The sequence below is a fragment of the Empidonax traillii genome, unplaced genomic scaffold (genome assembly GCF_003031625.1).
Source record: "Empidonax traillii isolate 1590-97213 ecotype Southwest subspecies unplaced genomic scaffold, ASM303162v1 scaffold1067:size500408, whole genome shotgun sequence".
Taxonomy (NCBI): domain Eukaryota; kingdom Metazoa; phylum Chordata; class Aves; order Passeriformes; family Tyrannidae; genus Empidonax; species Empidonax traillii.
Window position 1 is genome coordinate 458,975 of NW_020956260.1, and position 26,413 is coordinate 485,387.

Genomic DNA, 26,413 nt, shown 5'->3' on the forward strand with positions numbered 1-26,413 from the left:
TTTATCACTGTGCAAACCAGAGAGTGTGCTGAATTCAGAGCTGCCAGTTTCTTCACAAGGTTTTCTGGGGTGGCTTTCCTTCAGCCTCCAAATGTTTATCATCACAGTGTGCATTAAAGGTGAGGAGATACTATTTCCAGGGAACTGGGAAGTTTTTATTATGATTTGCTGCACTTTTTTTGAATACTCCATTGGCCCTGGCATTTGTTCAGAATACTTTATGATTTAACCAACTGCTCCAGCAGACTTCAATTGCTGTTCTCAGTGTTTGGTGCTTCCATAAAATCTAGACACTAAATGTTTCCTTCCAGGTGCCTCAAAATAAGAAACTATCAGCCAAACACAGACATGCAGATATCTCATCTAGAAGTGACCAAGGAACCTGAGGGAGTCAGGGAGAGTTTCTAGTTCCTTCAGCCTCAGTTTCTTTCCTCAGTCAGCAAATTACTCCCTGTTTTCCCACAGCCCTCTGCCTTAGGCTTCCATGTCCCAGTTTCTGGAACTACTGATAAACTAGGACTTGGCTTGATATCTGACCCTGAGTGAGTACACTGGATGAGCTCTTGACTGCCTGACGCTATTAAGAAGTTATACTTTGTAGACATGTTTGACTGCTGTGTTGCTGACCATCCTTCACCAAAAAAAACAGGTTAATGCATGTCATTTTCCCCACCTTGAATAATCTGTCACTTTCTAATACAAAACCTGCTTCACAAGCTGAAGCATCGTAAAAAGAAATGTCATTCCACATTCTCAGAGATGATTTTCTGACTTCTGTGTTTACATTTGCAGCTTTAAAATAACCTTTGCTCTCATTCAGCCGATATATGATGAGATGAGAAAAAGCAAAGATTCTTGTTCGGCAGTGTCAGGACAGGGATCATCTTTTTTTATACATGTTTGTACTTGTCATGGTTTAACACATATACAAAAGCAGCACAGTACTGAAGACAATCTCACCTGCACAGCTCTCACTATTAAGACATATATTTATTTCAAGTACTGAAATTCTGAGAAGAAAAAACTTTGGCATCTGCAAACTACTTTCTCCTAGCGCTTCTGCTTTTCCCAGATTTCTCTGTTCTTCATCATCATAATACAGGAATAGATAAGTCTGGGGAGAAAATTCTTACTGCCAACACTCCTGGCATTTCTGGCTTTATTACACTAGATTCCCCATGTCAAAATGCTTGATTAGTTCAAAGGACTCTAATCAACTTGAACCATAGCTAATTATGTGTGAATTATAGATTGTTTCAGGTAAGCTCCTGCAGTCACTGCAGTTCCCCTGTTAATGCAGATAGCAGTAAACTGAGCTCTTCTGACTTTTTTTATCTGCATCATTGTTTTTGCATGTTCTTCTAGATGAAAGACTTTCATAAGGGGGGATACATTTTTATATGCCAGGACTCAGCTTGACAAACTGCATGGAGAGGACATAAACTTGAAAAAAGTACCCTTTTTGAAAGGGTACCAAGGTCTTACTGGCTACTTGTAAAAAAACAAAAAGTAGAAGTACTTCAAACAACAACAACATAGTTAATAACTATTAACATTAATAAAATTTAAAAAGTCATTTATAATGTAACTACTTTTTTCCCCCCTGATGACAGGATTAGGCCTAGAAGCATTTTTAAACTTTACAGATTAAAGCTTGTATCTTCTAAGTCCATCCAAGAGCAAATATCTGTAATAGCCCTCCAAAAAATGGACTGTCATAAGGTGGGTGTTTGTATTCAAATTCACTTTTTATTTATTTTGGTGTTACAAGTTGTATTAAAAACAGAATGTCAATGTTTGTTTTTCCTCAAGTTGTAGCCAATGCATGTATTTGATCCTCATCCAACCGTTGCATGAACTTTGCAAGGGCAGAATTATTTGTTTAACTTTCTGGGCACTCTGTCCGGAAAGCAATTATTTATCAGTGTCAGCCACACTTCTATGATACATTTCATGGAATCATAAAATGGTTGAGGTTGGAAGGGACCCAAAAAATCACCTAGTTCTAACCCCCTTGCCATGGTCAGGGATGTCACTCACTATATCAGGTTGCTCAGTGCCCCATCCAACCTAGCCTTGAAAACTTCCAGGGATGGTGCATCCACAATCACTCTGGGTAACCTGTTCCAGTATTTCACTATCCTTTGAGCAAAGAATTTCTTCCTGATATCTAATCTAAACCTGCTCTCTTTCAGTTTAAAGCCACTGGCCTTTGCCCTATCACTATCTACCTGTATAAAAAGTCCCTTTCCCCTCTTTTTCCAAGCCCACTTTAGGTTCTGGAAGGTGCTATAAGGTCTCCCCAGAACCTTCTCTTCTCCAGGCTGAACAACCCCAGCTCTCACAGTCTGTCTTCATAGGAGAGGTGCTCCATTCTACAGATCATTTTTGTGGCACTCCTCTGGACCCTCTCTAACAGTTCCATATCTTTGCTGTGCTGAGAACCTCAGACCTGGATGCAGTACTGCAGGTGAGGTGTCACAAGGGCTGGGTAGAGGGGGACAATCACCTCCCCTGACCTGCTGCTCACCCCTCTTCTGATGCAGCCCAGGAGATGTGTTTGGCTTTCTGGGCTGCAAGCAAACACTGTTGCCTCACGTCCAGCCTGTGGGGCTTGGAGCTACAGATATTTGACCATGTAATGTTTAATTCAGGTAACTCCTGGGGAAAGCAGTTCAAGCACTACTTGCAAATTCATCTCACAGCATTTAGGCTTAGCCATGAAAAAATATTTTAATGACTTGCTTCCGGTGCAATGCTCAATATCAGCAGTGAACATTAAACAAATGCTTTATTTGCATGTTCTATTCCTCCAGCTAGAGAAGGGCTCAATTGCCTGCCCATGTGTCAAGCATGTATCTTAAGTTTGGAAGAGGTCTGGTAAATTAAGTTCCTAACTAACTTTGGAATAAGGTAAAAAGAGGAAGATGAAAATGAAGGAAGGTTTGAAGTTGACTGACTGTGGTGGTAGTCTTGGCCTCTTGTTGGTGTTAGGTATAAAACTGCAAAAGATGCTTTGTTATCGTTGTAGTCCCTGGCAGTTTTATAGAATATTCTATGCACACACTTCTCTGTGGTTACTTTAATGCACACTGCAATAGTCCTCATGGAAATGCAGAATCCCTGCAGGGTTTTGGGGATTCTAATTGGAGTTTTTTACATTGGCAACATTGATTGTTACTTAGAATGACTTTTAAGCCATCTTAAATGTGGGTGGAAATGAGGAATCCCGGGAAGTGCTTGTCTCCACTGCCAAGACACACATATCAAACCAGTGGTAAATAGAGGTAATTACAATTTTCAGTATCACTTATTGATTTAGCTCAGTCTAGCTGAAAACTCTTCCGCAAGAGAAGGATATCCATTATGTAGGAATTAATGTCTTGATGTGAGATGCAGTCTGCCATCTAAAAAAACAAATGCAAAAGAAGTCACTTAGACCAGGAAAGGTGAGGAGCTGCCATAGAGGCTGGGTTTCTGAAACGTTGTTTACAGAGAGGTGGTCCTTCTGGAAAATACTAATTGCCATTTTCTCTGTACTCATTACATCACACAACCTGCAAAGGCATCTGCTTGCCAGATGCTGAGGGGTATTTATCTGATAGTGAACGTGTCACTTTAAACTAAAGAGCAGGCATGGATGGAGCTGTCTGAGAAGGTAAGCGAGAGTGAAAAAGTTTTAATCTTTACATGGAGTTAATTTCATCTACAAATTTCCCAAAGAAAGAAAGCTTTTGGGTCTTGAAAAGCAGAAATCTTAAATTAGGGGACTTGAAGGGGATGGCTCAGAATTCAGTCCAAGTTATGACTGGCTAGTGGGGAGAGCTGCACCTTGGCTCGGCTATTCCAACAACCACAGGGGATGTGGCAACACAAGACCTCGATGCTGAGGGGTGGAAAGGGTCAGGGGGGCTTCTGGTATGGTTTAAACAGAGCTTCAAATTCCGGGCAAATACCTCAAAGGAGGGTTTTTCCACATTTGAGGCTTTCATTGGTGTTGTCTGCTGGCTGTTGTAACAGAGGTGTTGCAGTGTGAGATGCCTTTTGTCACGTTGTGAATGATCCAGTAGTAACACCGTTTACTGCAGGAAGACATTTACAAATAAAACCGTGGTTTCATCCTTTAAATTTTATTTTTAGACATTCTTCTTTTGGATTCAGGGCTGTGCCATACATTCCTGCGAAATTACAGGAACTAGAGCCATGGGTGCTCGTTTCGTGGAGAAAACCGTGTGTGTGTGTAAATAAAAAAAGGCCTCTGTTTTATGAAGGGATCAAAGGAGGGTTTGTATGTCAGAAAGTCTCTCTACTTTTCCTACTTCTCCTACTTTTCCTCTTCTGCCTGGGCTAGCGGGAGCCGCTGCCCCCGGCCGCCAGCCCCGCGCCAGCCCTACCCGCTCCCAGCCGCTTTTCCTGGAAAGCGGGGCATGAAGAGAGGGGGTGGGCAGCGCAGGATCCTGCGGAAGCCTCGCTTTCCCCGAGCCCCTTTTTTTTTGGCTCTGCTCTGGGTCCTTCCCGGCCAGGCGGGGAGGAAACCGCCCGCCCCCCGCGGGGCCGCCAGGGGAACATCTGGGCGGCCGCGCCGCAAACATCTGGAGCGGCCGCGGCGCATCCCCCGGCGGCCGCAGCTGGAGGGTCCCGGCGCCGAGGGGCTGCCAGGGCCGGCAACGAAACCCCACGGAGGAGGGGGCGAGGGAAGGCGGAGGAAGGGGCTGCTGGGGCGGCACAGGTAAGGGCAGCCCGGCGCTCCGTGTCCCCGGGTGCGGGAAGGGCCGGGGGGAAGGCAGGACGGGCGGCGGGACAGGGCTGGGGGGTGTCGAGTATTCCCCGGTGAAAGGACAACTACTCGATGTTTGCCTTAACTCGGTCCGCGGGGGGCACTCCTGAGGTAAAAAGCGCGGACGGGACTTTTCAATCAGCAGTCGCTTTCGCGAGGGTTGTTGGTGTTAAAATGCGAGCGTGGCCCTTGCAGGCATCCGGAGTATTTTACCCCATGGTTTTGCAGTCGAGGTTCTGGGTTGTTGAACAAAGGGGAGATTAAGTGTTCGGTTTTTAGTTTTAAGCTTCTTGTGTGATCTTTTTTTTTTTTTTTTTTTTTTTTTTTTTTTTTTTTTTTTTTTTTTTTTTTTTTTTTTTTTTTTTTTTTTTTTTTTTTTTTTTTTTTTTTTTTTTTCCCTCTCCCTTCCTCTTGGACGTCTCTAATGGAGATATACATCCAAACTTGAATTTCCAGGCAAAAGCAAGAGAATTTAAATGTAACCGTGACTACTTACTATATGAGAGAAACCCTAAGATTATCTTGGCCCCTTTATTCTATTTCAAAACAGAATAACCCTCAGAAAAACACTTCCCATCCCCTCATATTTTCCATTTTGTTTCAGTTTTCCATCAGTAAATCATATTCTACTCTCCTAACAACACTTCAAACTTGACATGGTATCAAAAAATAATAATCTTTTGATAAGGGGCTTTCTGAAGAGTTTAGGAACTGAAGTACTTAAGACCAAAGTATTTATGCTTCTTCCTTTTTAAACTTGAGTGTTTGAAAATTACTATGCATGTTCATATTTAGAACTTGTAATTCCTATATATATATATATAATATTGTTTGCATCACCTTGTATTGCTGTTTCTGTAGACCTCTTTAGATTATGGCATATGCTGTATTGTTAAGTCACTGTAAGTACTTTGTAAAAAGAATGTATTCAATATCCATTTTAGACGCAAATTTGTCATGAACTCTGGAGTTACCTTTCAGAATTTTGCTCAGATGTCTTTTGCTGCTTTTCAGGGTTGCCTATGACGCTTATGTGGCTTTTCCTGTATTTTTCTCTTTACAAATGGAGCTGGGCAAACCAAACAGATTTCTCTCAGTTGTGGAGAGTGTGGGTAGAAATAACTGTTGGAGAAGAAAACTCAAATGAACCTTGAGGAGTGGCTGGAATAATTATGCCTGTGTTTAGGCAAACTGCTGTTTACTCTTCTCTTGCACACAAATCCGCCTGGAAAGATCATTTTAGTCAGTACTGCAAATGGCCAGAGCAGCAGCACAAAAAATGAGCCCCTTGTTTCCAGTCTGAAACCAAGACTTCTCAGTGTCAAAACTCCTGTCAACTGGCTCCTGCTCTATTTCTTAGATGTGACCAAAGATGCTCATGCAACTTGAAGTTGGCAGTAATAGTAATTTTGGTCGTCTCTTCTAAGCTCCTAAACTCAGGAATTACAAATAATTCAACACTGGTTTTGAAATATCTTAGTTTTTAGTGGGGTGCCACTCTATTATGCGTGGCTGTCCAGTCCTATTATGCAGCAGGAGCCAGACCTTGGGTCCTGTCACTTGCTTTTTGCTCCAGGAAGTAAAGAGGCAAGTTACACCCCTTCTAATCCATTTGTGCCTAAATTAGGCCTGCTACAACATTTTAATGCTATCTGGGCAAAAATTCGTAAAACTTATGCTCCACGTGACCTGGCATTTGAGACATTTCTAGGATAGGTGATGTACCAGACAGTGGTTACATGTGTCTGTAACACCAGTGGTTTTGGGAGGGGATACAGCCCCTTGCTGCATCTGTTGGTCTGATTGAATTTCAAAGCTCTTACTCCACAGCATTAGCCTTGCTCCCTCTGTTAATTATGTTGTCGGAGGGGTTGCAGGAACTGAAGCTGCTGCTGCTGTAGCCTTGCATCATGGAGGACTCTAGTTTCTGCTGGTGTTGTACTACCAGGAGCTGATCCCAATTCGTGAATTCCAACATGAGGTGATCCCATTAAAAGAAACTATACCTGTTTCTCAGATGCATTTTGTTTCTTCTGGCTGGGCTAACTCAGCCAGCCGTTTCTCCCAGCTAGTATCAGTGTTACAGACTGCCTTGCCAAAGCTTCCATTTATTCATTAGTGTTTCACTTTTTATTTATTTTTTTTTCTCATCCACACAGCTCTCTGCTGTTAATAGTGTGTTTCCCTCAAGCTATAGTTGGCAGAGGCAGTGCATTTGATCACTGGCAAGTAATGTCAGACACCTGGATCTTGACAGAAAAGACTGCAGAAAAAAACTTCAAGGTACAAAAGCAAGTTGGCCAAGGCAAAGCTTTAGGTGCAAATTGCACCTGCTCTGTTGCAGGGTTTTGTGGAAATTACCGACAAAGAAAGCTTTTCCTGTTTTTTTTCTTCTTATCACAACACAATGTTGCAAGCCTCAAGCATTCATATAATTTGTTAGAGCATCCAAATCCACAAGATTTAAACATTTATTTTTAGTCACTTTGTTTGCCCTGAGGCTCGCACTACTTAACTCTACTCCACAGATAGGCAGGATGGTTGAAGGTTATGAATCAGTTAATAGAATAACTTCAGAGAACTTTAGAGATTCAAGAACAAGTGGCTAGATCTCAGCGGGAGGAGACAGCAAAATGCAGCACAGAGTCCCACTACAAGAAATATTCTGAACATATGTGCCCCTGGTTTAGAGTCTACTCCTTTGCAGGGGACAGGAGAAGGAAAGTTCAGGTCTTTTAAGTGTCATCTGCTTGTTGCCCAAATATGAGCTGTTATGAGCATCCCATTGCCTAATGGAGCCTATCTGTAATTTTTCAGTAAGAAAATGAGTCCTTCCTATGAATAGCATCAAGGACTTATTAATGCTCTTGTGTTTGTTGAGATGAGCTCCCTTCCCATTTTTGTTGACTTGAGACTGTCCTCAAGATCAAAGCTTACTAGTATGCAGAGCACAGTGTGACAATTCTGCTTACCTTATTCTGTTAGTGTTTGGTGATTCTTTAAAACAGGGTCTTCTCTGTAATCTTCCAGAGTTTCTCATTCAAAGGCTACAGTCACTGCAATATCTGGTACTTACATAATGAAGAGAAATCTTAATGCCTTTTCTCCACAGTCACTGGCACTTACATTAGGAGAACAACCCGTGAAACCAAAGAATTATAAATGATATTGAGGTTGGCAAGCCTTTTGTCCTTTATTCCTGAAGATCTCTCCTGCTTTAAGCACAGCGTTAATCACGTTTTTCTTTTATATCTGGCTTCCTTGCTGGTGAAAAATACCATTTAAGACCACACAAACATTAAGTTTTCTCAGTAGACTCCCCCCCTTTTTTTTGGGTGCTGTCTTCTTGTCTTCAAGAAGTATTTGGAAACATAAGTTGCAGCAACTTCTTAGAGTCTGTAAAGAGCTCTGTAAGTGTCAAATGTAGGATCTTTCACAGCCTAAGTGGTCACTATTACAAATATTTTCCATAGTTTAGTGGTCCTGTCAGCTTTGCTGTCTTATGCAATCATTCCACTGAAACCTCAACTGTATTGTTAAGATGCTGTAGGAGGAGGTCTATAAAAGGGACCCCAACAGCAACCAAGCCATGTTTTATTTCATTTTCTCTCCAAAGAAGGGTTTTGATCTCTGAATCATCAGCTGATATATCAAACTTTTGCTCTCTTGACATTTTCCTAGCCTAGGAAGCCTTACCTCTTCCAGGAAGCAGAGAACATGTAAGTGAACACAACTGGAATGACAAAGAGGAGCCAGGGATTACACCCTACAAAAGTGGGGTATCCATGTATCCATGGAGCAGTCTTCTTAATTTCAGTGTGACCCGTGCTTTACCATGGAACATCAGGAACACCTAGGGTTCTGAAGAGGTTGTTCACTGAAGTGACTTTGGCTTTTAAAGATGATGAGTGATCCTCCCCCACTACTCCGCCCTGGTGAGGCCACGTCTGCAGTGCTGTGTCCTGTTATGGGCTCCCCAGATTAAGAAAGACAAGGGACTGCTGAAGAGGGTCCAGCAGAGGGCTACAGTGAAGATTAGTAGACTGGAGCATCTCTCTTATGAGTAGAAGCCGAGGGAGTTGGGCCTGTGAAACCTGGAGAAGAGATGACTGAAAAGTGATCGCATCAATGTGTACAAATATCTTCAGGGCCAGTGTCAAGAGAATGAGGCCAGACTCTTTTCGGTGGTGCCCAGCAACAGGACAAGGGACAATGGACACAGAACAAACACAGGAAGTTCCATCTGATTATGAGGAAAAATTTCTTTACTGTGCAGGTGGCAGAGCACAGGAACAGGCTACCAAAAGAGGTTGTGATGTCCTCTTCTCTGGAAGTATTCGAAACCTGCCTGGATGTAATCCTGTGCAACATGCTCTAGGGGAACCTGATTTAAGAGGGGGCTTAGAGTAGATGACCTCCAGAGGTCTTTTCCTAACCATTCTGTGATTTCATGATTTTGTGATTCTGTGACAAAAGGAATTGTCTTTAAAAAGAGAGCACGTATAGGAATTTAACCAGCTGGCACAATTCAGGTTAAAATCAGGAAGCACTAAGAGCTTCAGCTAAGCCCAATGCTGATTGGACTGGAAAGAAGAGACAGTGAAGAGCTCCCAAAGCACAGCAGTGGAATGTCACAGCACGTCCTTCCTCATGACGTCTGTCCAGCAGTGCTCTACCACTGCCACACACAATCTAAAGCGTGTTTGAGTCTATGGGGTTGGGAGGAGCCCTGCATCAGCAGCACCTCGCTTGGAGGACTACAGTGACCCTCTGTGGGGAAGGAAACTGCCCCTCTGAGTGGGGGACAGGTGGAAAGTCACCCCACTGTGGGCAGGGAAATGACTGTGGTGGCTGAGGCCAAACATACTCCCATGGGAGGTAGCACTCTCATACCTGCAATAGTTTACTCACATACCCGTGCTATTTTATCCTTTATTTCAGACAGTGCTAGGAAATACCAGGGTTTATGGTCAATAAAGAAACTATGAATCTTTCATGGGAAAAAATGACTCTTTTATGTATCCCATGCAATTACAAGATTATTTTTTTGTGTGTCTATGTTTTCTGAACTTGTGGTGATCTGAATAAAAGACTCCAATTTGGCAGTCCTGAAGACCAAAAATTTCATATCCACAGACTAGCAGCTGCTCAGATATCAAGAGCCAATGGTAAGACTATTATGTAGTGTTTTTGTCCCTGGATAACCCCTGGAGATAGCCTGCTTGGCTATGGGAGCAGAAACAGAATGAGCAGATGCACAGAGAATGGGGAGAGAAAGCCAGAAAACTGACGGTCATGAGAGATGAAAAACACAGTGAGGAGCACTGAGAAGGCTGACAAGGACAAGTATCTGGGAAGGAAGAGTCTCTGACAGATGCAAGACACTGAAAAAAACAGAGTAGTTCAAACTGTGGGCCCAAACTCGTCACTGTGGGAGACTGTGTTTTGGAGTCCACTCTTTTTAAGGTCAGCAGATGGATTTCTGTTCATTACCTCTTTGGGATTTTTGGTTTTCATCCCTGTCTTCTAGGCCTGAAGATTCTACCAAGGGTTGAATTCTTCTCTTACAGGCTTCAGAGACACCTATTCATGACATTTCTTTTTTTTTTTTTTGAACTGAAAATCTTTATCTCCCACGTCCTTAAGCCAAAAATATCAAGGCTGTCCTGTCATTTTTTAGCATTTCAAGAAGTCTTGTGTCCTGCTTTCATCAGTATACACAATACTTTGTTCCAGTTTAATTTTAAAGGACCTACAGGTGCCAGCTGAGTATTTCCTTAACACTAGAGCAGTGATCTCATCTGTAAACATGGGGCTGTAATTGCTGAAATGCTTTTAGTCGTGATATGAAATCAGTACTGCATTTAGTGAACAAAGTAGTTACAGCAGACAGTTTTTCAGATCCCCATGGCTGTCTGTGACGTTTACAATACAATGTGCTGCAGGATAAAAGTCACTTGTCTCTTGAATAGGTATTTAACTGCAAGGAGGAAACTTTGGTTCTGAATTAAACTTATCTGTGATTTTCTTTGTCTTACATGCATTTGGGCTTTGCTGGTTTTCATTTTTTGGTACAAGCTGTGTGATCACAGCCTGTGCACTGATTGGAAAATGCCTACAGATGTTTTTTCTGCTCTTATCTGGATGCAGCATTCTCACTGATATCACAATCCACTCCTGTGGCTGTTATGGATAAATAAACATTTCATATCACATATTATAAACTCCCCATCACTGTTTCCTAATCTAGCATATGGAAGAAAAAATTAGTAATGTTTAATCTTTGGGTTTTACTTTTGTTGTTATATGGTTCTGTAGCAGAAACGAAAGCATTGCAGCAGAGCGAATTTGAGGCTTCATAACTTGTGTAATTTCTGAAAAAAATCCACATTTTGGTTTGATAGTCCTGTGTAACATCCCCCAGGGCTTGACAAACACAGGAAATTGCCAGATATGCTCCTGTGGCAGGAAAATGTGCAGGGAAAGGAAGCTGCCTGCTGCAGGGCAAGCTCTGGATTAGCTGCTGCTTGTGCCCCCATCCCATACAGGTTGTGTTGGCCAAACCCCTGGTTGTTCTTTAAAGGGAAATAGAAATAAAAGGGAAATTAATCTAGTGCTTCCAGAAGCAATTGAGAAGTCTTCCGAGCAAGCAGGTGGTATATCTGGTTTCTCCATATCACTTGCAAGTCTTGCCTCAGTCTGCACAAGAGTGGTCTTAAGACATCAGGAATCAAACTGGCAAATGTTGTGAAACATCCCTCCCAAAAAAGTCAGAAGATTTTTAAATCAACCATCTAAGTCTATTTCTTGCCAGCATTTCACGGTTCTCATGGTGTGAGGTAATTTTCAGGCCGAAAAGGCAGCTCTTAATACCCACAAATATGCACACCTCTTGAATGCTCACTTGGAAACTGCCTTTGCTCACTCCCTTTTTGCCAGTGGAATCCCACGTTACCTTCTGACCCCAAGGAGTAACCTAAACAGAGGGATGAATATCCCAGGTAAACAAAGCATTACAGCTACATGAGGAATGTGTTAGCAGTTGTCAGCAGCCTGTATTGGCTTGGCAAATTTTGGGTGTAAAAACACTTTTGTATAACCATACAGCTTTGTAATCACTGGGAAAGCCTGAATCATGCAGTGTTTGCTGTGATTATTGCAAGAAAAGCTGTGCTTGGAGTTCTCACATATGAAAAGAAAAGCATCTCGCATTCACAGGTAGCTGTAAAATATTTTTGCTCTTTATTCCAATCAGCTGCAGAAACATTGACTAGTACTTAAAATTTATAAACTACCTCAATAATTGAGTTTATTGCCATAAATGTGTCTAATTACTTTTTCTCCAGTTTCCCTGTGACCATGGGCCCCTGATCAGGGGTTCCAGGTAGGGGTCCTGGGTGAGATTGGTTGGGGCAGTTAAAGCCCATGGATACCCTTGAACTCTGACAGCAGCCTCCTCTCCTGGCATGCCCCACACTCTCCTGGGAGCAGGGTTTCAAGGGGTACTTTCTGTGAAAAGCCTGAATCTGGGCTGGGACAAATGCCTTGTCTGGTTCCTGGGCATGATCCTCGGAGTTTCAGCCCTACTGGTTGACAGAGGGGGAGCTTCCCCCAACTGGACTCCAAACTTTGCTGGTGCCCCCGCTGCTGCGCCCCACAGCTGCTTGTTGGTAGTGGTGGAAGGGTCCTGGGTGGTGAGACTTGAGGGTGGAGACAGGGGAAGCTGAGTGAGCCTGCAGGGATTCTGGGGGTGCACAAATCAGGTAACAGTGATGATTTGATCAGCAATGGTCAAGGAATCTGTGTGCTTTGGCTGGGAATCCAAAGCCTGTCATCCAGTGATGGCTGTGGCCAGGTGATGCCAGCTGCCTGCATGACTTTTGTGAGTACCTCAGCTTTGACTGGCAGGGTTAGGAGCAGGATTTGGACAGGGCTGAGGCTGGGGAAGCAGGTCACCAGCTGCAGGGACGCATGTGGCACCTGGCATGCCTGGGTGGCTTTGGGGCCAAGTGGGTGGCACCCACCCGTGGGGCAACCTTGGGATTTTTTTTGTCCCTCAATGTCCTCCTCTCCTTTCACCTCCCGTTGCACCTCTACCTCCCACCTCCCAGATCCACCTCCTGATCCCACAGTGATCTTCCTACTGAGGAGTTTCTGCTTAGCCTCACCATGTTCTCAGTGTCATACTAAGCCTCCAAATCATGCAATATCCTCCAGCTTACTTGCAGGCAAAACCCAGTCACATCAAAACTGGGTGGTGGCAGGTGACTTCTAGACTCGCCAAAATAAACTTTCAGGCTTGAAAAGAGAAAATTAATGAATTGGGAAATATAGTCAGCTTAAGATAACCTCTGTCATGAAGTTTTCAAGTTTACTAAGGATTTAAAGTGTAAGTTGTATAACTCCTTTCTGAAACCAACTGTGTGGAGTTGCAGCGTTACAGAGGTCTGACACAACAGCTGGCTGACAGATCTGATGTGTGTCCTTCTAGAGAAATCCTACAAATAAACCCCAACATCTTTCAATGAACTCAAACTGAAGTTTACAGTTTCTAAACTAATGATATGTATGGTTTATAGCAAAAATGAACATTTCTGGTTCTGTTTTGTTTATATTAGATGTGCAGCAAGAGTTGTTCCTTTTCATATTTTCCCTTATTTTGAAAGCTAAAAAATAGTTTGAAAAGAGCATCTTGATAGTTTACCCAGAAAAATCCTCCAATGATTAACGCTCTGGATAGCCCAGGTGTGAATTTACAGATTGAGAATTGATTTTGAGGTTCTGTATACCATGCACTACAAATGACATCAACACAACTTTCATTTCACTCCTACTGCAGCTGTACTCTCCTAGAGGGAAGCTTTTTATAGGTTTAATTTACATTTTTAATCCAGTATGTTACTTTGATACGGGGTACAGGTTAAATCGTTCTATTTGGAGTGCTCTATACCAGTGGTGAATAATAAAATCTCTAATGAATAAAATCTTTCTAATGAATGGTGTTCAGTGAGATCAGATATATAGTGAGGAAAGGCCACTCTCCACTCCTCCCCTCTTCCTTTCATTCAAAGAAGAGGAAAAACAAACATGTTTGAAAAGACAGCAATGCCTTTCAGGCCAGTACATTTTAAAAGAACCAGAAATTAAGGTTTGAAAAGCAAAAGAAATACTTTAAAGGTTAAAGCAAAGTTTAGGCCCCTATCTAATTAGTATTGCCCTCTATTGAGGCAAAAAATGGTGCAGTGACTACTGGCAGTGATGTGTGAGCTGGTCAGACTCTTTGAACTAAAGATGCCCCAAAATGTTTGTTTGGGCTGGGTCTAACCTATGGGTCTGAGCCCCTGCCCTCACCATTGAGAGCCCAGCTGTGCTGGAGGCTGCTACAGAGTGAGCAGTGCTTTCCCCACCTGCAAATAAAACACACAGGTGTCAGCCCACAGGAACTTTAGGGGTGGTGGGGGAGGCAGAGGAGGCAGAGAAAGGCTCTGCCAACCCTTGGGTGCCACCTCCTTCTCCAGCCCTGCCCAGTCCACCCTGGGTTGGGATCAGAGATGCTCAGCTCACAAGCAGGCTGATTTGGCACCACTAACACGTGCTCAGCCCCAGGGAGGTTTAGAGCTTAATTCAGCATTTTGTATGTGGAAATGTGGGGGATGACCATCACCCTGGTGCCTGGGGTACCCATGCTGAGAGCTGCCTACTGGGTCTGCCACCACTTGCTCCTCCTCACGGCCTCTGCCGCTCTGACCTGAGGGGCTGGCTGGATGCCCAGTGAGCCAAAATCCCCCACAGCAGCTCTGGGCATGGCATCTTGGCTTTTCTTCTTGGCCAGAGACAAGTGACATGCTGAAGCCCTTCCCCACACAGCAGGAATCCCACATGGGAACCCTTTATGTTTCATTCCTAAACGCATTCCTCATGCCCCGTTTGGCTGCCCCACAACTGGCAGGTGCTGCTTCCCTGAGCTCAGCGCAGCCACCTGGGCACATTCTCCTGCCAAGCTTCCATCCACAGATGCCAACACTGGAAATACCCGCGAGGGCACATCCAGAAATGGTCTTGCTTGGGCAACCAGTATCATAGTTCTCTTTACTTGTAGTTGTCCAGTGCTTCCCTAGAAATTAGCTAAGTGGAGTTTTATCCAGGGAAAACTTAAAACTCACCTGTCCCCCTCTGCAGCCCTTACAGTGGGGGAGATCACTCTGAAAGAGAAGGGACAGTCAGGGGGCACAGGACCCTCTTCAGCACTCCTGTTTAAATCACAGTCTGCTTCATGCAATCCTATTTTTTTTTTCCTTTTCCTTTGTGGCTATATAGGTCACCTCTCCTCATGCAGCTCCAGGACCTGGGCATGTGGAAAAGTTTCTCTTCCTAAAAAAATGAAAATAAAATTAATGCTTTCAGTGGAATTTAGCCTCCAGAAATAGGGGAGGGCTCATGCTACGTGACTAGACAGCATTACGTGAACCAGCTGCAAGTACTCCGTGGCCCACAAGCCGCAGTTTAAAACTTCTTATGCAGAGCTGACCATAGGAAATACTTATGAAAAAGAAAAATATACCAGAACCTCCATGTTCTGTTTGTAACCAGATGTCTCCAGTGTAGTGTGGCGTTTAAAGTTTTAGGTCAGCAACAGTAATAACAGAAAGTACAGACTGGCAATCCTTCTAAAGTTATTCTTGATTGTTGCCCATGCAAAGATTCAGTGTGCCCTTGGGCCATGATGCACAACAACTCAGTTTATAACAACTTAAAGAAAAATTGCCATTTATTGTTAGAACAATCATTTTAATGAAGAAATTACTTGTTCAACTATCCAAAAAATTGGGACAATGACCAGAATTACTAGGTTTTATTAATGGCACTTTTTTAAAAGGACTATATAATCCTGACCAACCAATAACTTTACCCTTCAGTGCACATTATGTACTCAATAATATGTATCTAGTTGTGGGTGCATAATTTTCTATCAAATACTGATAATTACTTGATGTTTGTAAATTGTGACAAGACAACTAGATTGAAATACAAAATAAAATTTACTAGTTAAGAGTTACCCATCAGATGTGTACACAACTAATTTTTCCTTCAGGTATTGTCTTGGTTTCCCTTTGTGGAGGAAAAAACCCTTCTAAGGGTGAAAGAAACAAATAGTGAATATTTGTGTTCTCCTTTTTGCTAGTACAACTTAAACAACAAGACATAGTGTGGCTATTTTCTACCCTTGTTTTCTACATATGGCTTTTTCTAACCTTAACTTGCCGACTGCCAGCTCTGCATTTCAGGTCAGCTGCTCTGCAGTTGGGTCTCTGACTCCTGTTCTGCAAAGCTATGGAGTTGGGAAGACTGGCTGGCTGGGTGTTTTGAACAGCCAGGAAAGATAAGTACACACATTTATTTTTAAATAAAGTGTAAGTACTTAATTCAGTGACACTTTTTTGATCTATGTGAGGAGATACTTTAAAATTATAACCCACAGAATCCTCCCAGTACTCCCATCATTGGTGTGCATTTGTTTCTCTTTCAGGTGTTGCCTAGCAGAAAACCATGGGCAATTTCAAAGGGCATGCCCTCCCTGGAAGCTTTTTTCTTCTTTTTGGCTTATGGTGGTCAGTGAAGTACCCACTGAAGTACGCCTGTCGAAAAAACAAGAACGCTTGCTACTTCGGTTCCAGGGCAGGATTTCAGCGCCTGGAGTTTGTTGAGGGGATCATCAAAGCCGTCTTTGCCCTCATTGGTAAGTAAGGAGGACTCAGGGTAGACAACAAAAAAGTTGTTCTTTTTAAGACTTCTTTTTTTTTTAAATTTTGTTCTCTGATAAAACAGATCTCTTTTGGTTTTGGTATTTTGTCCACAAAATTATGTCTGTAACATAGTTTCCATCCCTAGCACTCTTATGGAGCTTCTTTGAGGCCTCCTGAGTGCTTCACAGGTGGTCCATCTCAGTGTTTGTACGCTGTTCACTGCCTCAGGGAGGGAGATAAGGTATTTAGGCAAGGGGCTCTCATATGCAGACTGGGAGCACCAGACTGTGGGGGCATGGCTTTTCTATTTTGAATCCAGTCATCTTCGATGGTGACAGTGCCCAATAAGTTATTGATAAAATATGTAAATTATGCAGATGATTTTTCATTAGTGTCATTTGAAAGTGAAAACATTCACAATGAAAGACTGAGCTCCAGATTTAATTGCTGCAGGACTGTGGCTGTGAGGTGTGGGGTGGGTGTAAGGGAGCTGTTTCTCCTTCTCTTTTGTCCAGGTCTGGATACAAACCCACAGAAGTATTTTTAGACTTTTATATTCTATTTATCTACTCTTCTTTGGATGCTTAGTGTTGCCTGGTTTCTAATCAAGGTGCAGACTGTGACAAAATCTTGTTCTTGTTTTTCCTTTCACTCACGGAGTTGAATCAGTTAAGATACATCAGCACTGAAGGGATGTTGTGCCTACAGTATAAATTTTGATCTGTCTTTAAAAATTATAAAAAACTAAATTTTAGCATTCATTTTGAGGTGGGAGTGTGGACATCTTTTCCACAAATTTCCAGTCTGTGTCTAGAGGTAGTTGGGTAGTTAAAACATTCATCTACTGTTTTTATTTTCCCTCTGAAACAAAAAGCTATTATTTTAACATATTGCAATTTCAATTCTAATAAAAAGCGTAGACAGGAACACTTGGCAGAGACAAACAATAAAGGCAGTAGAAGGAGTAAAACCTGCTGTTTCCATGTTATGAAAACTTGAAATAAAGGTAGAAAAACACTGCATTTGCTTTGCAGCATATCTACCTATACAGCAGGATACTGGCCCATGCTTTATAAACAACATAATTAGCTTTAATGTTTTAAAAACATAACAAATTTTAAACCCTTTGTAAACTTCACTGATCATATAAAGGATCTAAAAGCAGCTTTCCACTTGCTGGAGTACTGCAGCTAGTTAGCAAGACACTGAGGGGCCGAGGTAAGGGAGAGAGAGGGTGGAGCAGTGATTCAAATACTAACTCAGTGTACATTATCATGGGACCTTTAATAACCCTGCACGGTGGAGGGGTTTCCTTTTATGGCTATAGAGGAAAAATCTCCTTTGAATTAGGTGTCTAAACTCTGTCATCCTGCATGTGGCAGGGCACTGAAATGGTAAATCTTTCTTTTGGAGACTTTAGCATGTGTTATATTCGTATTTGAACCACTGGGAAAGGCAGCTGAAAAATTCAGTCAGGGGACTACTACAATAGCAATTGTTTAAAAGGAGAAAAAGCAGCACAGAGTAGTTGTTTTCATTTTCATTGCTGGAAACTGCAAGATGCAAATAATTCCACCAGGACCAGAGCTGAAGTCTGGTTTGCTCTGACTTTCTCCCCTCCAGATTATGTGATGCTTAATATATTGCTTAATAAATCACTCTGTGGTTTTTCCCTTAGCAAAGCAGCTTATTTCATCTCTCCTCCACCCACTGCCTATTTTCTTGAGAATTTATGTAAAATTAGTATCTTTGAGGCCTCTGTGTATCTTCACTTGAATTTGGACAACGTGTTAAAAACTTTATTGGGAATGGCTGTACTGGGCAGAAGGGAGCAAAACATAGCAATCACCCAGAATAACCAGACTAACCCCCAAATTTAGTGTCTTTATACTGTATGGGAATATATGGTTTTTATGAAGACTTATCATCAGTCTATATCTTAAGCACCAGAACAAATGGTTCTATTTTTTGTTTCATGCACAGGAATGGTGGCTGAGCAGTTTGTTCCCGATGGACCTCATCTGAAGTTGTATAACTACGAGAAAAAGCACTGGGATCACCTGATGAACTGGCAACATGCCACCATGTACCTCTTCTATGGCATTTCTGGGTTGGTTGACATTGTGGCACATGGGACCAATGCATTGCCAGTTGCCACGGACAGGATGATGCTTTCCTTGGCAGTCTTTATTGAAGGTCAGTTTACCTCTCCCTGCAGGGGTGGGCATGAATCTTGTGGAAGGGTATTGGTCTTTGGTCTGGGAACCTTAAACCCACCTTAGAGAATGAGCCTACAAAAGCTGGGGCGTATAACTCCCTGAAACACTTAGAAGAGACCAAGAAAAGATCAGTCTTGGCCCTCCTTAAACTGCTGAGGGTTTGTCTGCACTGCAGCCCAGATCATGGTCACACACTGGAAAGGTCTATCTGTGTTTTCCTAACTGGTTCAGACAGCAACAGAAATGTTATGGAAATAGTAGTACAAGTGTCTTTCAGGTAAGTGTTTAATAACTGGCATGTGCTTCAGTGTGTGTGCTGACATGGTGCACAACTAGTTAGCTAAAGCAATGTGAGTGAAGGTGGTACTGGCATAAAAGACATGCCAAAGTTTCACTGTTTTCTAAAAGCAAACACAGGAAGATTACAAGGGAAGAAAAGATGTTAAACTGATCACAATTTATTCCAGGTTTTCTCTTCTGCTACCATCTTCATGGGAGAGCTATGCTGGATGTTCATGTTCATCAGTTACTGCTATTTGCTATCTTTGGAGCTGCTGCCTGCATATTTTTGGAAGTTTTCTTCCGTGGCAGTATTGTGCTAGAAATGCTCCGTACAAGCCTCTGTATATTACAAGGCAGCTGGTTCTGGCAGGTAGGTCACTTTTCTGCCTTAGGAATTTCTTCCTCACCAAAATTAGTCATTTAACCCTTTGCAGATGTTTCACAGGTGATCTGTATGCCTTTTAAACACAGACATCAAAAGACTTATAACATAATGCAGTCTTAATGTTCCTCTAAAGAGATAAAAGTATTTCTCATATCCCTTTTACAGAAGAAGAAGAAGCATTTTACTTCTAGTGTCTTTTAGCTGAATCAATAAAAAAACCTAAGGTGATTTTCTTGAGCACTCCCTTACTACAGTCATTGACCATTTTCTTTGATCCCTTTAACACTCTGTTCCAAATTGGCCAGCCAAATGGCAGTGATTTTAGAGCATGGAAACACATACTGTCTTTTACAAAGAGAGTCTCCACTGTCAGCTGCTGGAGCAGTGAGTAGATGCCCAGTGGAGTACTGAACAGGTGAGGCAAAGGCCTCACTGATGTTGCCTGGCTCAAAAGGTACTTAAGCTACTGACCCATAAGAGATTGGGTGATATAAAGCCTTCTGTTTTTCTGGTGCTTTGGGAACTGAGCAGAAAAAATAACAGCCAAAACTTTGATGTTTCAGGGATGTGGCTCCTGAAAGGACTTTTCAAAATGTAGCTTCCATGCCCTCACTTCCTTGTGATTCTATTCAATTAACAGATATTAGATAGCGACCCTTTCTTTGCTATCAGAACAAGAGAGACATTCAGTGAATTGCTGAGACAATTTTTTTCTTGTAACAATGTTCCTGTAACAAAGGAATAGGAGCACTAGTGCTGGTGTGTGTTTCATCTTATAGTGGAGAACTGAGGTCACTCCAACAGTTTTTCTTTCCAGCATGTCTAGACTGGCTTCCCTTTTTTATATGCTGGCCAGACACGATGAATAAAAACGTTTGCTGTTCCTGAGGAGAACTGGACATTCAGCACCAAATCAAATATTTAAATGCTTGCTCTGGCAAGAAGACAGACCTTTGAGTAGGTTGTATTTTTCTATAAGTGAACTCAAGAATGTGATGCTGCAGCACTTGCTGTTTTATTTTCTTGTTTGTAAACTTTTCTTTGGTGGTTTAAGAAGCTTTGCATAAGAGGAATAGATGCAACCATTTATTCTTTGTTGTCTGACTAGTCTTATTTTAGAACAGATTATTTCTTTAGCTCTGGAGACAATGAGGGTTTTGTTTCAAAGTAAAAAATTGAAGAACTAAAAATACAAGAAATTTAAGTGTGGCTTTTTTCACACCCACATCAGACTTCAACCATCTGTGTGACTGAAAACCACACACTGGCTGCAGCATGGGAAATTTGTAAAAGGTAAAGGGACTTTCTTTCTGCGTCATCAACACCCTCATTCATTGAATTCTCTTCATGGAAATGCAAAATCCACTCCCCTCCTCCTTCCTCTCCTCTTCCCAGCTTCTTAATTCTCAACTAAACTGCTGAGAGATGACTTTGAAGAATATTAGGCAGTACAGAGGGCTAGTGCTTGTCATGCAGACCCCTGTGTAGCCACACGATTAATAGTTTCCCCATCTTATTCATGAATAGGAATTTGATCTTTCCCAGCTCTGAATAAAAAAATCAGCTGTGTACTTCACAAGAACTTAGGGTTTTGCACGAGGAAGCTCCACTTTTATGTAATTTCAAACCTGACTTTTTCCCTGGATGGCCCAGAAGGAATAGACTTGTTGCTCACCTTTATTTATTCATACATTATTCCTCTTCTCAACCAGGTAACACATTCCCAGATACTGTTGGGAAGAACTGAGTCAGTGTAAGTGGTTGGGCAGGTTTTCTGTTTAGTGAGGTGCTTGCAGTTCAGAGTCCACACAGCTGAGCACCAGCCCCTCTCCTTACAGCACATAATTGTGATTTTTGCAGGGCTGGGTTGTTGGGCAGGGTCCTTAATTTTCTGGGCAAGAGCAGTGGGTCTCTGGGACTGGCTCTGCATCTTCAAAGGCATTTCTGCACAGAACTGTGTAAGGTGATCCCTTGCATCTAAGAGCGACTGCAAAACTGTTATTAATAATAAACACAGAAATAAGCAGCACTGTAAGAAAATTTGTCTGCCTTGTGATGGGCATCATAAAGCATGATATGGCATAGGATACACATCAAATGACATGTGCTAAATATCTTTTATTTTATTACAGATTGGCTTTGTGCTTTACCCTCCAAATGGGAGCCCAGAGTGGAATCAAACAGATCATACTAATATGATGTTCCTGACCATGTGCTATTGCTGGCATTATGCCTTTGCTTTTCTTATACTTGCAGTGAATTACACAATTGTCAGCTGGTAAGTTACTTGAAACACTAAAACTTTGGTGACCTGTCTATTTAGTCTAGCAGGAACTTTATTTTAGAGAAGTTTCACTGACAAATCAAAATAAATTAATTAACAGAAATTGTCTTGCAACGTAAAATAAAAATAGATATTACTAATCAATGAAAAACACATGAAACATTGCTTCAGAAGAAAGGAGGAAACCATTCATAAATACATCTCTGACAGCATAAAATGAGCTCTAGAACTCTTTCAAAGTGCTTATAAAGTTAGAAGAAGAGACTTCTTTTTCCTGCAGCATCTTTTCTCTCATCTCCACTAATTTCAAATGGCGTAGTCAGCAGGCTTCATGACTTAACTTTGAAGATTATTACATAGGATTCCTTGCTAGAAATTTCCTGTGATTTCTTTTTACTAACCAGTTTGAACCCTTAAAGTCTAAAGTCTAAAGTTAGCCATTTTCCTAACCACACAACTACAGTGGTAATTAGGCTGTAAAAATGAGCCTGATTCTGCCACCAGGTCATCAGAAAACGTGATCACCTTCTGCCCACAGAACCCTACCAAGTGTTTGCCTGCACTGTCCTAAACATGCTTCTCACTCCTTACTTTTACCCCTACCATCCTGATAACCCTATTTAGTCATACTTTGGCCATATATAGTTCTTACAGAGTTGCTTTGCTCTGAGGTGCCAGTTCTTTTTGGATCTCAGTCCGAAAGGCACTGCCAGTCAAGGCTGGGTAACTGGTTTGCTGTGTAAAGAATGGCAGCTGTTGAGTCCTACATCCCTTCTGATGCAGGGAACAGTGGCTGCTGCAGCACCAGACAAGGCCTCAGATGAGGCTGATCACACTGAGCAGAGTTGCCTTCCAAGGGTAGGTTGGCACAGCACTGAAGTATCCAGACAGTACACTGAGGTTTGCTTAAGGTGGTTTTAGGTGTGTAAGAACAAGCTCTTACCAGCAGTACAGTCAGGTGGTACCATTAAAGGCAACACTTACCAATCACAGAATGAGTTGGAAGGGACCTTAAAGATCATCAAGTTCAAACTCCCCTTCTATGGGTAGGAACACCTTGCACTAGACCAGGTTGCTCAAAGCCCAGTCCAACCTGGCTTTGAATGCCATGTCATTCGTGCCAGCATAAAGGTATCTACAGCCAAGGCCTGTGGTTAAATTCTGCCCAGATTCTATTATTTTACACTATTAGTATGTACGTTATTATTGTGTACATTATTACACTATTTTCTCTTTAGGATGTCTTCCACCAAGAAACATTACAAGTCTTTATAAATCAGTCATCCTAACTCGCTGATGAGATGCAAGAATTTAACCGGTTTTTACCATGTAAAAATGGTCAGATGAGCCTCTGAGTTGTTATTGACAACTTTTTTCTTTGTTGTTGTTTCCAGGGCAGTTCGTTCAAAGGTTAAACGGTCCCAATCCATGGAAATGGGTTTACTGAAAACATGTGAACGAGATCATGAGTCAGAAGATGAAATTTAGTATGAATATGGCTTACCTGCCCAACTATTAGGCTAATTGATACCTCATTTCTACCTTTTTTTGCCATCTTATTCATTCATTACTACAACTTGCTATGCAATTATCATTCCCCTATGATGTCTGCATCTACACTGTTACATCTTTATTTTTGGAGGGTAAGCTTGGTATCAGTTTGCAGTGGTTGCACTAGTACCTTGCTTATTACATGCTTCAAAGAAAATCCAACTAATATTAGACTGACTTGGAGCATATGAGGTGGCACAATGAAGTCTGCATGTTGCTTTATTAAAAGCTAAGCAAAATGTTTTTCAGCTGCCACTGAACATACTTTTAAGTTTCCATAATTAGGGTGTCCAAATATGCACGTTTATTGCCCTGCAAGTAACGGTGCATAAATAACTGTGCAGACCTGGAAGACAGTAGAACAAGATAAAAACCACAGAATCTTCCATCTGCCTTGTGTCTCTGCTTGGGGCTTTATGTTAAACAGAAAGAACTTCTCACTGCGAACCCATTCACAGTTCCTTGAAGAGTGTGTAGTGTGTTCACTTCTACAGAGACACTACCAAGATTGGTAGGAGGACCAAAGAGGTCTATGAAGATCAAAAGCCACTGCAGTTATTCATTCTTATGCAAAGACAGTCCTATCTTTCTGCTATCATTTGACTTTGTAAGGCAGTGGAAGTGACTCTGCCTTCCCTTGGCTCCTGGAGCAACTTCTTTTCCAGAAAGGCTGAGAGATGTCCAGTCAGGCAGCAGCTGAAGGAAACTTTCTTCCCCAAAGTTATTTCCTTTCCTTTGGTGAAATTCAGTGGTTTTCTGCACGATTCAGAGCAGGTACGTGACCCAGACTTTGGGTCAGGAGTGGACAATGCTGATCTGTGGGCAGGAAAAGATGATTTTGAATCCTCTTCCCTGTGTCACCCCTGCAGTCACCAGGCAACCTGCTCAGTGCTGCACAGTGAACTGAGGGGAAGGCAAGGCAGATGTTGCTTTCATAGAAGCTTCATACCCAGCTATCCACAGCAGCAAGTGAATTAAAAAATAATACTACTTTCAATTGCATTAATTTTCTCCATTAAAACTGAAGTCTTGATTATTGAAAAGCAGGGTGTTCTTCCCAGTGCTCCATGTCACTTGGGATGTGCTCCACCTTCAAGAAAAGAGAAATAACTGGCATGTGGTAAAAGACATCAGGAGATGATGTCGTACAAAAGCACAATCTCCATAAGGGGTAGACTTTCAAAGCATCACTATGGCTCTAAACACATCTTTTGAAAGACTGGCATGGGCAAGTTGTGGCACAGCTCTGTTTTCCAGAGGACTGATGTGGGATGCATGCTGCTGGCCATTTTACATATCCATCAGCAGTAAGGTGGCCAGGGCCAGCTGGTCATGCCAGAACACAGCCTCTCCCCTTTACAGCTCCTTCTAAAAAAATTTATTTTGTAATTTTTTTGGACACATGCTAGTGCAGGACAACAAATTCTGTTCAAATAGTGCCAGTTTGTCAAGTTTGGTGCTGCAAAATGGTGTTTCTTCTGTTATTCAAATATTACCAGATGCTCTTCAGGGAATGCAGAGCTGAATGCAGAATGAATGACAGTTGTAGGATCTGGTGCCTCCACTTTGTTGAGTTTTTCTCTTCTCTTTGCATTAGAGAAGGTGGCATCACATTATTAAACTTGAAGAAATGCAAGGGAAAACAGACATTGAAGTCTCAAAGAAACAGTAGGCTCTTGAATTTAATTTTTAATACTTAGAGCACACACAAAGTGAGTGTCATAGCGGGGTTTTGTGCCTGATATATTTATGGTGCCGTAAAAGAAAAGAAACACCCTGTTTCAGGGTGGATTTTTGTTATATAGGATACCCAACCTATCCTTTTCAATCCATGTTCAAAAGGGATTCCCAGGAACAGTATGGGAACTATTACAGTGAAAAAGGTACAGCCTCCATCATTTCATTAGCAACAAATATTGTTTGAGTTGAATGAGGAAAGGGAAGTTTAACAAGTTTACAAACACCACTCAAAAAAAGGTAGCTGCTCTCAAGAAAATTTAAATTATTTTTAAATATTGGAGCCTTTGAAAAACTGTATGGTAGTTTTTAGTAGACAAGATGCACCTGTAATTTTATTTAAATAAAATTGATTTATTCATGTAAGATGTCTGTCATGTTTTCATGGAAAAAAATATAACCATTTATGGGATAGGATGGGGTGGGATATACAGGTTACCGTCATAACCCACACAGACATTTGAACAAGTTGCACTTGAATTCAAGAAAGGTCAGTACTACCTTGTCATTAGAAACTGTGATATTTGTTCTATATTCCATAAATAAATACTTTTTTTCCTTGTAACTAAAACCAGACTGAACTAAAAGCAAATATGACAGCAAGGAATTTAGATCCTAAAGGTTCACCACCCTTAAAACTGAGGCACTAGAAAACTTGAGTGTATCTGGTCCCTTAATGCCCTCCTGCTACATTTCAGTTCCTCTGAACTTCAGCAATTGGGGTGGGAGTTTCTGGTACAAAAATTGGTGGAAGAAAACAGAAGAGTTTTTTATCCAGAAAGCCCTTTAGCATGTGCAGTAGTTGAAGCAAGCCTGACTCCCAAGGACTGTGGAACAACAGCACATCTGTTAAAAGGGAGAAAGACAACTGGAAAACTGCTGGAAAATGTGTCCTTGTAATCTATTCTAGGTACAATATGTGCCTGCTCAAAATATGTGGGAGTAAAAAGCCTAATATTTATCAAGTAAGTCATAACTTGTCCTCAGATGACTTTTTGGAACAGTAATTTCTTTCTCCTTGCTAGGTATTTGTTGTATTCATGGATTTCTACATTTGATACACTTCTTAGAATGAAAATAAGTTTAAAAAGTAGTTGAAAAACATAATAATAAATATTACTGCATTACTACTTTGCAATTTGGTTTGGAAAGAAGACTCTCACATATAGACCACTGCTATTTACTGACAAAATATTCTGCCAGAGATGGCACCTAAGAGGTCAATGTCACAGTAAGGGCATGAAATGGGAGAAGAAATGGTTACTTCTACATGCTGTAGTTACCAGCCATTGAGTCCCCGAGGAGGAGAAAGAAGAAACAGAAAACAGACTGCAGTTCTATACAACTGAATAGCAATTAAGCACAAGAAATCACTCCCAGCACTCCTAGAGTATGGGAGGGGCAGTCGTGTTCATGGTATACAGCATTCCAGTC

General features: G+C 41.8%; 1 protein-coding gene across 2 annotated transcripts; it reads left to right on the plus strand.

Moving 5' to 3' along the window:
- Window positions 1-4,631: 4,631 nt before the first annotated feature.
- On the plus strand, window positions 4,632-25,314 carry TMEM45A (transmembrane protein 45A). Of its 2 annotated transcripts, XR_003573606.1 has the most exons (7): window positions 4,632-4,729; window positions 16,305-16,514; window positions 18,505-18,717; window positions 19,208-19,392; window positions 20,639-20,700; window positions 21,540-21,685; window positions 23,086-25,314. XR_003573606.1 is itself a non-coding variant. In XM_027904588.1 (6 exons), the coding sequence occupies exons 2-6, from the start codon at window positions 16,325-16,327 to the stop codon at window positions 23,177-23,179; spliced, it is 828 nt and encodes a 275-aa protein (XP_027760389.1). In that variant the 5' UTR covers window positions 4,632-4,729; window positions 16,305-16,324; the 3' UTR covers window positions 23,180-25,314. The 2 variants fall into 2 exon arrangements, 1 of the variants encoding a protein (XP_027760389.1); XM_027904588.1 differs by lacking the exon at window positions 20,639-20,700.
- The last annotated feature ends 1,099 nt before the right edge of the window (window positions 25,315-26,413 follow it).

Bases quoted from the DNA above. Each gene is read 5' to 3' on its own strand.
- TMEM45A (XM_027904588.1), top strand. From the start codon at position 16,325: ATGGGCAATTTCAAAGGGCATGCCCTCCCTGGAAGCTTTTTTCTTCTT. The intron at 18,718-19,207 runs GTCAGTTTACCT...AATTTATTCCAG, and splicing joins CTTGGCAGTCTTTATTGAAG to GTTTTCTCTTCTGCTACCAT. The intron at 21,686-23,085 runs GTAAGTTACTTG...TGTTGTTTCCAG, and splicing joins AATTACACAATTGTCAGCTG to GGCAGTTCGTTCAAAGGTTA.